Source organism: Vidua macroura, chromosome 13 (assembly GCF_024509145.1).
Source record: "Vidua macroura isolate BioBank_ID:100142 chromosome 13, ASM2450914v1, whole genome shotgun sequence".
NCBI lineage: Eukaryota > Metazoa > Chordata > Aves > Passeriformes > Viduidae > Vidua > Vidua macroura.
This window is the reverse complement of record NC_071583.1, coordinates 511,026-524,687: the sequence shown is the minus strand read 5'-3', so window position 1 is coordinate 524,687 and position 13,662 is coordinate 511,026. Positions and strand designations below refer to the sequence as shown.

The window sequence follows — 13,662 nt, the reverse complement described above, 5'->3', positions numbered from 1 at the left end:
CCTTCGCGCGGCGAGGTGGCACCGGGCAGGGAGGTCAGACCGGCGGGAGCGCCCAGATCGGGGCTCCCCGCCCACCGCCGCGAACGGTGCGCCTGCTGCGGGGCTGACAGGACCTGTGTGCGGCACAGGCGGGCTGTGCCCACCGGCTACTTCCGCCAGCCCGGGCGGGCGGGCGCCCCCCGGCGGTGCCGCCCGGGCTGCAGCGGCTCCGGGGCCGGAGCGCGCCTCGGCCTCTCCGGCCGCAGCCACGGGCCGGCCCCGAGGAGAGTCCGGCGGCGCCGGGGAACGGCCAGGGCCAAGCAGCGGGCAGGGAGCGAGGCCTGCTGTGCCCCGCTCTGCTCCCGGCACAGGCTCTGCCGCTCAGCCCGTGTCCAGCACCGAGATCAGAGCCCGAGTGCTCCGGCCCCGCGGGCGCTGAGTGATGGCTGTGCCCAGCGGGACCCCAGCCCGGGGCAGCACTGCAACAAGAGACAGGCACTACAAAACAGGGACACGTTTATTAAAAAAATAGCAGTGACTCCAGCCATGGCATCACACAAATATTTACACCCAGAACTGTGAGGGCACGCGAGGGGAGGCGGTAGGGCCAGGTCGCCCCCAGCTCTGCTCAGTCGATGCTCAGCTTCTCCCGGTTCTCCCACAGCCACGTGTGGTACACGTTCAACTTGTGGTCCTGTGGCTGCACCTGAGACACAGGGAAAACGTCAAATATTTACTGAAACACCTTAAAATATCTCCTCGCTCCAACATGGTGAGCGTTGGTTTTCCAGCGCCAGGGGGGCAGTGGGCACGAGTGAGCTGCTGAGGGCCCCGAAGGGCAGCACCCACCTCCTTCCATTCGTTAACACAGAAGATTCTGTAGGAGTCGTTGCCGTACTTGCCGATGCCGTGCAGCTCGATCGGGTACCGCCACGCCTTGCTCAGGTACTCGCCTGCGAGGCAGGGCACAGCACTCAGCACCTGCACACACACCCTGCCCTCACTGCCTGCACAAGGATCAGTGGGCAGGACCCTGTGCCACTGTTAATGTCTCCGTTTTCAATGAAAACCCTAAGTTTTAGGTGCTTCCAGGTGCATACAGACCGTGAATCCCCACGGGTTAATCTTAAATTCCTTTCCAACAAACCACTGTGGGAGTTTTAATCATAATCTCTCTCATCATAACAAAATTCTCCTCTGCAGGTTCTGAGTATAGAGTCAGAAAAATCCCAGCTGGAAGGGCCATCTGCAGGTCACGGGAGCAACCCTGAGCACAGCCCCTGTAACAGTGCTCACACACAGCAGCAGTGCTGCAGCTGCTTGGGTGCTTCTACTCCAACTAGTTTCTGGTCTCCTGCAGAACACACCGGGCTGGCATCTCCTCCCCAGTTCAGACTGGGATCAGCAGTGTGACACCAATGGATCCCAAATGCTGCACAGAACAGCCACCAACCCACCCAACAGAGGAGGGGCCACAGAGCAGCGTTTGCATCAAAGCTGTTTGTCTTTTGCCAGCAAAACCAAGATTGTTCCACATGTCAGGAAAACCCACCTGAGAACCTGATGATGGTTTTGGCTCTGAGTTCGTAGAGCCCAAGAGGTTTGAGCAGCTCTGACATTTCTTTCCAGTCTGCAGCCCTGGCTACCTCAGGAGAAGGATACTTCTTCAGGAACTCCCAGAGCACTGGAATGGCCATTTTCCCTGGTGAAAGAACCCTGTAAGCAGGAGGCTGGGCTGGAGTTCTCCTTCTGCACTATCCATGCTTTCTCAAGTGAACTTTTCCAAGGTAAGGGACCAACTAAGGATTATTATTTCACAGTGACACAAGTTAAAATGAATAAATTCTTTCATTAATACCATTAAAACTGGCGGCTGTTTCAGCCCTGTAACACCTCCAAACATTTACACACCTACTCCTGCTTCTCTACTTACCTGAAGTTTTGTTGAGAAATATGGTGGCAATGAGAAGCTTCCACGGATCATGGAAGAGTGTTTCCTGGATAAGATTGAAAGGAGAACGTGGAGGAGTCCATTTCCTGAGGGCCTTCCTTCTGGGTGGGCTGGGGGCTGTACAGGGGCAACACAGGAACATTTATTAGACAGGAAAGGGGAATTTTCCACATCATCACCTGAGCCATCCTATCTCTTCCCCATTAAAAATGTATTTCCCTAAATACAATACCTTCTTTGCTGTATTTACTGGAAAAATACGGACTCGTTTTCCTTCTCTCCACTTGTGTTCGTGGGGCAGACTCTTCTGTAAAGAAATAAACTCCAGCATTAAGAAAAAGCACCAAGTGTTTTGCTGTCATGTTTCACACACCACTTCTGCTTTATGCAGTGATGGAAACAAGAAGGAATTCTTCTCATGTACAGAACACAAGTGTACCTTACATCTCCTCAGATTACTGCCTGACACTGTACAGCTTAAGAGCTTGGCACAGTGAGTTTCAGTTTTGAGTAAGTCTGCCTTAATTTAAATGCTGGTGGATAAAAATGGGATCTGGATGTCAGAGCAGCTTGACCTGAAGCAGAACACGTGGCCTCGAGAGCAAGAGAGGCCTGGGCAGAAGGCGAGGGTGGCAGCACCTCCTGCTCTGGCACCACGCACCTGCTGACGTTCTGCCTGCGGCGGAGCTCGTCCCGTCCCACGGCTCAGCATCCACCTCGGGGTCAGAGGACACATCCTGCCGCCCCAGATCCCCCGGAGCTGGCACCTGCCCACAGGACTTCTCCTCAGGCCTGGCAGCAGGTGTGCCACTGGAGCACGGCCCCTCCTTTGGCAGGTGGCCCAGGTCCCTGTGTGAGGCAGCCACTGACCTCAGCCGAGCCCTGGGCATTGCTGACAGAGCTTTCCCTGCACCCGCAGGCGCAGCACCTGCTTCCCCCACTCCCTGGGTGACAGCTCCACGTGCCTCTGTCTGTCTACGGACCCTCTTGTTCTCCCGTGTGTTAGAGAGTCTTCTCTGCCTCTTGCTCTCGGGGTCACCTCGGTTCCTCCTTTCTGAGCCTTTCTCACATTTCCTACTTTGGACAGTTTTCCCATCTGCCCTCTTTCTTTTGGTTTTCAAACTCTCCTCTGGGTTTGTGCCTACCACTACTAAATCTGCGCCTTCCACAGTGGATATAGCATCTTCCAGGTGTCCATTCCCAGCCTGGGTGTTCTGAATTCCAGCCTCAGCATCATTCTGTGCATGGAGCTCCTGCACTTTGCTCTGACAATCCTCCTTTTCCAGGTGGGTCCTCGCAGCTCCCGTGCAACATCCCCTCAGTCCTGAGCATGTGCTCCCTCGAGGAGCTGCAAAATCAAAATCTGCTGCTTTCAGTGTTGTCTTCCCAGTTTTCTGTAAATACTCCACAAGTGCTCGTTTTGACCTCAGCTTCTTCCCTTCAGGGCTGTGGTAGGAAAAGAAAGTAAATTAGCAATGACTTTCTCATTTTCCCACTCTTCGCTTAAAAATCTTCAATAACACAATAAAACAACCCGAAAACGAAGGACAAAAACAGTTTTGAGGGCGTCGTCTGGGCAGATTTCTGTGGTCCTGCCAAGAAAGGCCACACAGAGCTCACTGGCAGCCGCAGCCTCACCTTATGAAGTACACGTCGATCCTCCCGGCCGTCCGGCCCGCCCGCCTGCGGCTGCTCACCCGCTGCCACCCGCGGGGCACGGCGCTGGGCGCCGCCGGCTCGCGGGCCCTGCAGCCGGGGCTGGGGCCGGGCCGTTCCGCCGCCTGGATCCGATCCGCCGCCGCGCCTCGACTGCCGCCCCCGGGGCTGCAGGGGAAGAAGAGCCCGGTAAGGTCCTGCTGCCGGCGGAGCCCCGGGGATGGCGGGGCATGGACCCCCGCCAGGGCCGGGTCTGTGGCGGGGCCCGCGCTCCGGGCCCGCTCCGCCCTCACCCGCCCGCCGCTCCCGGCGCCGCCATCTCCCGCGCGCCGCTCACGTGACGCTCCCAGCACCGCCCCCGCGCCCCGCCCCGCGCGAGCGACCCCTGCGGCGCTGGCAGCGCCCCCTGGCGGGGCGGTGGACCCGCGGGCGCAGGCGCGTTGCCCGTGGCAGCGGCGGGGCCCGGGAGCGACGCCCGGCGCGGAGCGGGCCCGGCCGTGAGGGCGGCGCCGGGCGGTGCTGAGCCCCGAGCCGTGCCGGGCCGGGCCGGGCCGGGCCGGGCCGGGCCGGGCCGTGCGGGGTCCGAGGGATGCGGGCCGCGCTCACCTGGCGCGACAGGGCCGAGCAGTGGTGAGCCCGCTCCGAGCGGCTGCTCGGGGCTGCGGGCGGGGCCCAGCGCGGGGTCGGTCCCGGCCGTTCCTGCTGCCCGGCGGTTTGCGGGCAGTGGCGGCCACGCTCCCTGTGCCGCCGCCGGTGCTGGCCGTGCGGCACATCTGATCTGTGTCTGTCTCCTGACGCGCGGTTCTTGGTTTGTTTGTTTCCCTCAGCATTTACGACCTCGCGTTCAAGCCGGATGGGACCCAGCTGATAATTGCTGCTGGAAACAGGCTGCTGGTAGGGAAACCTTCCTGTCCTCTCTCCTTTTCAGCTCTATGAGCGTGATTTCTTTCACATTAACTTATGAATATAACCTATCTGAAATCCCCTTATCTCTGTCAGTGCAGCCTCACAGCAACATACATATTAATGCAGGCCAATTCTAAAGTGTTTTGAAGCTTTTAAATATTTCTTACCAAGTTTTAAGCTCTATTTCCAAAAGTAATGAGATTTAAGTTACTTGTGTCATCTCACCCTCTTGTGCCGTGCCCGGGGTTTGAGATCCCTGAACCCACCCCTAGTCCTGGCACTTTCTGTGCAAGTTTCCTTAAAATCTCTGCGTCGAGGGAAGAGGCTCAAACCCGTGTCCTGGCACTGAGGACACGGCTGGGAACATTCACCTCAAGCTGTTTGTGGGTCCTTGGGGCTGCTGCAAGAGCAGCTCAGGACCAGCTGCTCACAGGTCCTGCGAAGCTTCCAGGTGGGACAGGTGTGGGAGCTGCAGAAAGGGATGGATGGATGGATGGATGGATGGATGGATGGATGGATGGATGGATGGATGATGGATGGATGGATGATGGATGGATGATGGATGGATGGATGGATGGATGGATGGATGGATGATGGATGGATGGATGGATGGATGGATGATGGATGGATGATGGATGGATGGATGATGGATGGATGGATGGATGGATGGATGGATGGGTGGATGGATGGATGATGGATGGATGATGGATGGATGATGGATGGATGATGGATGGATGGATGATGGATGGATGGATGGATGGATGGATGGATGGAGGGATGGATGGATGGATGGATGGATGGATGATGGATGGATGATGGATGGATGATGGATGGATGGATGGATGGATGGATGATGGATGGATGATGGATGGATGGATGATGGATGGATGGATGGATGGATGGATGGATGGAGGGATGGATGGATGGATGGATGGATGAATGATGGATGATGGATGGATGGATGATGGATGGATGATGGATGGATGATGCATGATGGATGTATGGATGGATGATGGATGGATGGATGGAGGGATGGATGGATGGATGGATGGATGATGGATGGATGGATGATGGATGGATGGATGATGGATGGATGATGGATGATGGATGGATGGATGGATGGATGGATGGATGGATGGATGGATGGATGGTAGAGATGGAGTTCAGCATTGCAGGACTACAGGTGTTATTTTCAGGGCTAACAGAATCACGTATTTAGTGATGATCCTTTGCAGTAATTTATTATGCTTAAACATAAAATCCGTAGAAAGATGTTTTAACAGCAAGATGTAAAATTTAAAAATAAAAGGTAAAAAGCCAATAAGTTGTAAAACAAGCTGCCAAACAAGCTGTTGAAAAATGTCCTTTGTGCATGTTATTTTCTAGTACTGACTTCTTTCTTTCTAAGAATATCATGTTACAGAAAGCTGTTTCTGTGCTAGAAAGTGTTTTGTCTTTTATGAACTATATGAAATTCAAAAAGCAGACACAAAAGGAAGTGCATAATCTGCTGGCCTTCAGTAATTTTATATTCCAGCCCTCACGCTGGAGGTGTTTTAGGCCAGGTTGGATGGGGCTTGGAGCAACCTGGTTTAGTGGAAGGTCTCACTGCCCCATGGCAGGGGCTTGAACTGAGTGAGCTTTAAAGTCCCCTCCCACCCAAATGTAGTTCTCTGCTTCAATGAAGTTTTTTTTCTGTAAGTTCTTTTGTTTGTATATTTGGATTGTTTTTTTCTCCCCATTTGAACAGGTGTATGATACTTCTGATGGAACCCTCATTCAGCCTTTGAAGGGACATAAAGACACAGTGTACTGCGTGGCTTATGCCAAAGATGGTAAATAGCACCTTGGGCATTGCTAGCCTGTTTGTAAAGTGCCTCTCTCCCATTCGTGATTGCCCACTGCAAGTGGAGGAATGGGCGTTGTTTGGCTCGTGGCACGAGGGTGCTGGGGGTTTGTTCTTTAACAAGTGCTGGGGTTTGTTGTCCAGTGGAGGGTGTGATCTGCTGTGCAGAGTACAGTACAAATATCTGTAACCCAAGAGCTGTGGTCCCACTCCTCCTCCTCTTTGACTTTGGTGTTAGGCTTGGCACTGGTGAAGCGTGTATTCATGGGTAGCGTGAGGAGAAGGCTCACCTCAGAGATTCCTGTTTCTACTGCTCATCTGCCTCTGAGTTTTATTCCTGTAGTTCCTCTGTACCAGAGCTTCCTGATCTCCTGATCCCTCATATGTTACCTGTACAGTGCACTCTGCTTCCAGTTTTCTCATGGTCTATGACTCTCATTCAGTGGGACTCGTTCTGTGGGCAGGGGCCCTTCCTGCAGCTGCAGGGAGTGATGGGAGTTCCTGTGGCACTGTACCAGTTTCACTTGTCACTGTTCCCATCAATCTCCAGCCTGGGGCTGGGCAGCACTGCAAGGACTGGTGACTAGCTAGGCCATGGAAATGGTGCAGTACAGCCATTGGAATTCCACATGCCTGGGGAAGCTCCAGCACTTCCAGGCTCTCAGTGTCAGCCCCTTTATTACTTAAGCCTTGTCGAGTTCAAGAACTTCTTGCTCTCTCTTTGATTGAGTATTTGGAGTGAAAGTGATTCTTGTATGTGTGGGATTTAAATTATCTCTAATTCCTAGGCAAGCGTTTCGCATCTGGCTCTGCTGATAAAAGTGTGATAATTTGGACTTCAAAGTTAGAAGGAATTCTGAAGTACACGTAAGTGATGCTGTTCAGTTCTGTGCCTCAGAAGCTGATTTTGATTATGCACTGCTGCAATTAAAGAGCACGAGCTGTTAGATTTGGGAGAAGGCTCACTAAGGTCAGAGAAAAGGGGTGATAGGGGAGGGAGGAGGAAAAGAACAGCTGAAGTATCTGAATGAGGCAGGAAAGCAATTAATGGCATAAAAGGAGGTGGGGAATCCAGAGAAATCTGCAAATTTAGAGGATTGACAGAGAACTAAGGAAACTCAGAATAGGTCAGAATAAAATGAAACATAACATGACCAGTCTTCTATAATAAACCATAATTCTGGTTCAAAGATCAAATTAAAGATAGGTTTGGCACTTCTGGTATATTTCAATCATTTGGCTCTGTTTTCAGTCAGCCCTCTGAAGCAACAGCTTCATGTTCTCCTGACTGCACATTTATCAGGAGTTAGCTGGTCACTGCACAGAGCCTGCACAAGCACACTTGGTTTAGGATTTGGATACAACCTTCAGTCATATTTCACAAACCACAGTTGCTGGAATCTTGATGAAATACAGTGAACCCTGCTACTTGGAGACAGTTCTTACAAGGTTTATTACTGATTTACTTTACAGTAATAGCAGACTTACTTGATGTACTATAAACCAATCCAATTATTTTGGCATCTGCTAAGGCTTTCAGCTCACTTGCTGAAAGTCAGAAAAGGGACATTTAAGAATGATTTATTGAAATCTGATTGTAACTTCATTCTAGGCATAATGACTCTATCCAGTGCGTTTCATACAATCCTCTCACTCATCAGCTGGCATCCTGCTCGTCTGGGGATTTTGGTATGTCTTCTCCCTTGAACTTTCCCATTGAGACAGTGAATTCCATTACAGCTGGATAGCCAAGCTAACCACAGACAGGTACAGCTCCATGACTCCAGAAGAGATGGGACACAAAGCTACCTAATGTTCAGTGACATTGGATACTGATTTTAATCACTTAAAGTCAGTGGGAAAGGCCAGTGTAGTGAGGGGTCACAGGATCAGATGTGCTGCTCTCTTACTGGAGTTCTTTGCAGAGACACCCTCTGTTATTTAGATGGATTTTCCCCCCTATTTAATAATAAATAATATGTATTTAAATGTCCACTAGTAGTGGACATTTGATGCCTCTAAAATCCCAGCTGAGTTCTCTGACAGTATTTGTTTCCAGTCTGAACACTGGCACATACTTACTTGTCATTGGCTTTTTGTTTTCTTCCATCAAGGCTTGTGGTCTCCAGAACAGAAGTCAGTCTCTAAACATAAAACAAGCTGCAGGATTACTTGCTGCAGGTAAATTTTAGGGGTTAGCTGTGTCATTTCAGTTCGTTTCAATACAAACCATTGCAAGTAAGATGGAACCTTAAAAAAAAAGGACTTTTCCCTCCTTCTGTTTCAGTAGCAAAGTGTTGGTCCTGTTTATAGCCAAATCCTTCTGAAGGCATCAGAGACAGATTCTGGTCTTGAGGAGGTGTCTTAGGTGTTCTGTCCATCTGTTCATCTGTCTTGTGCAACAACAATAAAATGAAGTTAGAGGAAAAGTACTTGCAGTGTTTGTTTGTAGTTCATTAGTTGTGCACTAGTGTTTTCAGTTGAAGAAGGTATTACCTTTGTGGGGTAGCAACCCTTCCTGAAGCAAGGATTCATAACTGAAGTAATTCATCTGACTGAAGAAGAGACCAGAATAGACCCTAGGCCTCCCCTGTCCTACACCAGACAGTTCTGTCTGATCATGTTCTAAATGTGGCTTTTAAAGCATTTTGGTCTGCTCCCAAACTGCCATCCCCAAAATGTATCTGACTTAGCACATGTTGCAAATATTGCAAGCTTTAATTTATTATTTTACCTCTGTGCATATGATAAAATGTCCTTGATGTAGAGCATGCTGTTGCTATAAATGTGGATTTAGATGCATAAACAAACCATAGGATTACTAACCACTTCCCAGAACTCCCTCTTAGAAATATACTTTTATCTGCCATTCCTGTGTGAGTGTGCTATATACCATCCTGCCTTCCTGCTGCTTGTTTGCAGTAGTTCACTCTTCAGTATGTATGTGTCTTCTCAGCTGGACAAATGATGGCCAGTACCTTGCTTTGGGGATGTGTAACGGCATTGTCAGCATAAGGAACAAAAATGGTGATGAGAAGGTGAAAATAGAGAGGCCAGGGGGCTCTTCCTCTCCAGTATGGTCAATTTGTTGGAATCCTTCCAGGTAAATAATTTCATCCTTCCTTTTTTTCATGCTGAATAGGTAATTCTTGGCTCATAGATTGCAGGAAGGCTTGACTTTTATCCCTGATGGAGCAGATTAATTCCATGTGTGTTACCTTCTTTAAGTGATTATATATTGGGGTTTTGGCTTTGCTGCCAGTCTTCAACTGAATGGAGAACCTGGGAACTGAGCAGAGAACCTGGGAACAAGTTTAGATTGGAGATGTGGGACTGTTTAGATTGGAAAAGCCCTTTGAGACATCAAATCCAACTATTCCCACAGCTATGCCAAAGCCACCACTAACACCTGTCCCCAAGTGCCACATCCACACAGCTTTTAAATCCCTCCAGGGGACTCCACCTCTGCTGTGGGCAGCTGTGCCCAGGCTGGACAGCCCTTTCAGGGAAGAAATTCTCCCAATACCCAGCCTAAACCTTCCTTGGCAAAGCTTGAGGCCATTTCCTCTTGCTGTGTAACTGTTCCCTGGGAGCAGAGCCTGACCCCCCCCACCTCAAGCTTTGAGTTATTCCTGTAGAGGATACTGGTTTTGATTTTGTGTCCCCAAGCTGTTTTCCAGAGGTTTAAATGACAAACTGCTGTCCTTTCAGTTTGTGACTTTTAAAGAGTTACATGAAGTGAATTCTGCTACTCTGCTACTTGGTTCTGTTGCTCTAAGAGATTTATTAATTAAATTGCTGTAGAATTACTAATTTTTTTTTTTTTTTTTTTTTTTGCAGAGATGAACGCAATGACATTTTAGCTGTGGCAGACTGGGGTCAGAAGCTTTCCTTTTACCACCTGAGTGGCAAGCAGGTGTGTCTTAGAGAGTTTATTCAAGAGTCACAGGGTATTTTTGGTTCTGTTTTGTGTCCCACAGTCAAAATATTTGTATACAAGTGCTTTATTAATTGCATTAAATGTCTTCTGTTTTCCCAGCCTTTTATGAGTCTACTTTTTGTTTCAACTCCTTCAGCTCTTATTTCTCACATAGCAGCTCAGCTGCTGTCTTACAGTTCTTCCAATAAAGCCCTTAGAACTCTGCTGACCTGTGTGACATGGTTCACTGGTTTGTAGAGAACATCTTTGTGGGTTTTTGCAGCTGGCTAAAGGGGTTTTGTGAATTGTTGCATTCTGAGCAGAATGGTTTGGGACTGGAGGGATTCTTGGACATATTTTAGAACTGTCTTTGGGAATCTTAAAATAGCCAGTGGTTTTGGGTACTGAAAGGCCATGCATGGAGGAGATGAATGGTGTCAATGATGGCACTTGTTTTTAGGAAAGATGAAATGATCCTTTTGTTAATTTTTTTAATTGTATTTTTTTTCCTTTATTTTCTGTTGTAGATTGGGAAGGACAGAGTGCTCAATTTTGACCCATGCTGCATCAGCTACTTTACTAAAGGAGAGTATCTCTTGCTGGGAGGTTCAGACAGACAGGTTTCTCTCTTCACAAGGGATGGGGTACGGCTGGGCACTGTGGGAGAGCAGAGCAGCTGGGTGTGGACCTGCAAAGTTAAACCAGACTCCAACTATGTGGTGAGTAGGGACGTTTTTCTAACATTTTTGCAGGGAATTTGTTACTTAAAGTAAGATCATACATTTTCAGCTTGGACATTCCTACCAAGGCAGTAGAACCTCAGCAGTGTCTAGGGAGGGCCTATAACTGCCACTGGAATTACATGTATTCCACAAAAGTAAAACCTGAGCTGTAAGAAGGATGTAAGGAGCATCACACCTGCTCTCAAGTGGCAAGGGCTTTGCTGCATTTTGGTTAAAAAAGAGGAGGGAAAAATAATTTAAGATATCAGCTAATAACTTCTGGAATTGACTAAATCTAATTCCATGATGGGAAGAAAACGCCTACAGGGCTACTGTCAGCCCAGAATGCTGCACCCTTGAGTCCTGTACAAGTCCTGGGAAGAGAATTAAAGCAAATTTAAAAATGAACAAACAAACACACCCCCTCCACAAAAAATCTAAGCAAAACCCCAACCAAATAAGCCCAAGACCCCCCCAGCATGGTGGTCTCCATGGTCTGTGCTGAGATCAGTCCGTTCTCAGTGCACTTGCACCATGGCTAAATATGAGTCAGCTGTAACTGGTATCAGTCTGTGCAGGAAAAGGGACACTGTCTTCAGATAAACACCACACTCTGCCAGTTCTCACCTGTATGTACCAGGTAACTGAGATTATTCCCTTCTTGTGTTCAGGCAGTCGGGTGTCAGGATGGAACAATCTCCTTCTACCAGCTGATCTTCAGCACTGTCCATGGCCTCTATAAAGATCGCTACGCCTACAGGGACAACATGACTGACGTTATTGTCCAGCACCTCATCACGGAACAAAAAGGTAATGCCACACTTGCAAGCAAGCCAAAGCTTCCTGCAGCTTGTTTTAATTAATATCCATCAGGACACGTGGAATATACGCTGCATGTACCTGACAGGCTGTTGTCACTTTGGCAGTCAAACCGTGGAACACACTTTGGATGAGGAGAGTGCAAACTTGGAGTGTGCAAATTCAGCACTGACAAGTTTAATGAAAGATGTGGGCATTGGAAAAGAGACTGGGAGGGACAGGGGCTCTTAAAATAAGGTTTTAATCTCTGAAAATGAGATAAAAATACTGTGTGTTATATTCAGCTTTATTTTCTTTACTTGTAACCTCAAGCATTTGTGCTTATTTTGTTTCTTCGTTTCTGTGGCTTTTTATGGCAAGGATTTGAAGTACTGCTCCAGAATGTGCTGTTCATAGAGGGTGGTAAACTGTGACAGGGATAGTAGATTACGTAGATGCAGAGCAGCAAACATATCTGAGCAGGAATGTGCTTTGAATTTTAGAAGTGCTCTAGGGAGATTCAATTTCAGTGTATTAGTTCTCTGATTTCTCTATGTTATTTTTGTGTCAGCTTATACTTTATCATTTTGGTGTTTTTTCTTTCTAGTGAGGATAAAAGGCAGAGAGCTTGTGAAGAAAATTGCAATTTACAAAAACAGATTAGCCATCCAGATGCCAGAGAAAATCCTGATTTACGAGTTGTACTCGGATGACTCTGCAGATATGTACTATCGGGTGAAGGAAAAGATCATAAAGAAATTTGAATGTAACTTGCTGGTGGTGTGTTCAGATCACATTATTTTATGCCAGGTATGTGCCTTAAAAGCTAGAGTAGTCCTGGGATGTGTTCAGTGTTCAAGGCTGTCCCAGACAGTGGCTGGCAGGATGTAACTGTCCCGTGGGATCTGCTGCAGCACTTCCCAAGGCAGTCCTGCTGTGCCCTGCAGTGCTCACATGCTGCTGGGCAGCACTGTGGCGTGGCTCGGGTGACTCTGCCTCAGTAAAGCAGGCTCTAGAGTGAATTTGATAAATTAGCACAGAATCCAGGAGTACTTTTGGGTGGGAGAGAACTAGTATAAGAAGACTGGGGGTGTGTGTTTTTGTTTGCTCATAGGATTGGAAAATCTTAAAGAATTCACCCATTAAATTGAGTATTTGACTTCATGATTTTTAAATGTAAAAACAGACACACCTGCTAGTATAGGCATAAACATCACACATCAGACACAGATTTTTGTCTTCATCTCCAGGCTGTGTTTTATACCTTACTGTGTCCTTAGGAGAAGAGATTGCAGTGCCTGTCATTCAGTGGTGTTAAAGAACGAGAATGGCTGATGGAATCTCTTATTCGTTACATTAAAGTAATTGGAGGACCTCCAGGAAGAGAAGGCCTCTTAGTTGGTCTAAAGAACGGTCAGGTAACACATCATCTCTGGTATGTGTCTTTCCACTGCAAATGAAATGTGTCCTGTGCTCTTAGAGGGAGACCTTAGGAGCAGCAGGCTCTTCTGCAACCTAGAATTTTATTTAACATTCTCATTTGGGGATTAAAAATTAATTACTTCTGTCTTTCACATTCTCTGACAGTAAAATTCATACAAATATGTTTAACTGGCTCTGGACATCTGTGAGTTGTTAGTATCAACTGACAAAAATGGAGTTCTTGATGAAGAGAGCAGGTTTGCCTTTAGTGGGGGGTTGGAGGTGTGTACACTTCTCCTGGTGACCACTTGTGAGGGTGTGGCTGTTCTCCAGGTGTAGGGGCTGTCTGTTTCATACGCCAGGTGGCAGCTGGAAGTGCCAAGCTGGAGCCCAGGGGTACTGATAGCAAGGACGTTGAGATCCTGTGTGTCTTCTGTGTGTAATGTATTCCTGTATTAATGAA

At 48.5% G+C, this 13,662-nt stretch overlaps 2 protein-coding genes across 4 annotated transcripts in view; one reads left to right on the top strand and one right to left on the bottom strand.

The window, feature by feature from the left end:
• Positions 1-478: 478 nt before the first annotated feature.
• Positions 479-3,876, bottom strand: MBD4 (methyl-CpG binding domain 4, DNA glycosylase; the record flags this gene model as incomplete). Its single annotated transcript, XM_053989670.1, has 7 exons — positions 479-685; positions 829-932; positions 1,532-1,681; positions 1,913-2,047; positions 2,163-2,237; positions 2,592-3,376; positions 3,569-3,876. Coding segments are annotated over 7 exons (1,635 nt in total), but the record flags the coding sequence as incomplete, so codon positions are not given.
• Positions 3,877-4,127: 251 nt separating this feature from the next.
• IFT122 (intraflagellar transport 122) overlaps positions 4,128-13,662 on the top strand; it is a 30,844-nt gene continuing 21,309 nt past the window's right edge. For all 3 annotated transcript variants that reach the window (XM_053989481.1, XM_053989480.1, XM_053989479.1), the window contains exons 1-12: positions 4,128-4,216; positions 4,414-4,480; positions 6,243-6,327; positions 7,127-7,205; positions 7,951-8,027; positions 8,453-8,519; positions 9,295-9,441; positions 10,179-10,254; positions 10,785-10,976; positions 11,651-11,789; positions 12,385-12,587; positions 13,058-13,195. In XM_053989481.1, coding sequence (XP_053845456.1) covers positions 4,176-4,216; positions 4,414-4,480; positions 6,243-6,327; positions 7,127-7,205; positions 7,951-8,027; positions 8,453-8,519; positions 9,295-9,441; positions 10,179-10,254; positions 10,785-10,976; positions 11,651-11,789; positions 12,385-12,587; positions 13,058-13,195 — 1,311 coding nt within the window. In that variant the 5' untranslated portion in view covers positions 4,128-4,175. The remainder of the gene's footprint in view (positions 4,217-4,413; positions 4,481-6,242; positions 6,328-7,126; positions 7,206-7,950; positions 8,028-8,452; positions 8,520-9,294; positions 9,442-10,178; positions 10,255-10,784; positions 10,977-11,650; positions 11,790-12,384; positions 12,588-13,057; positions 13,196-13,662) is intronic.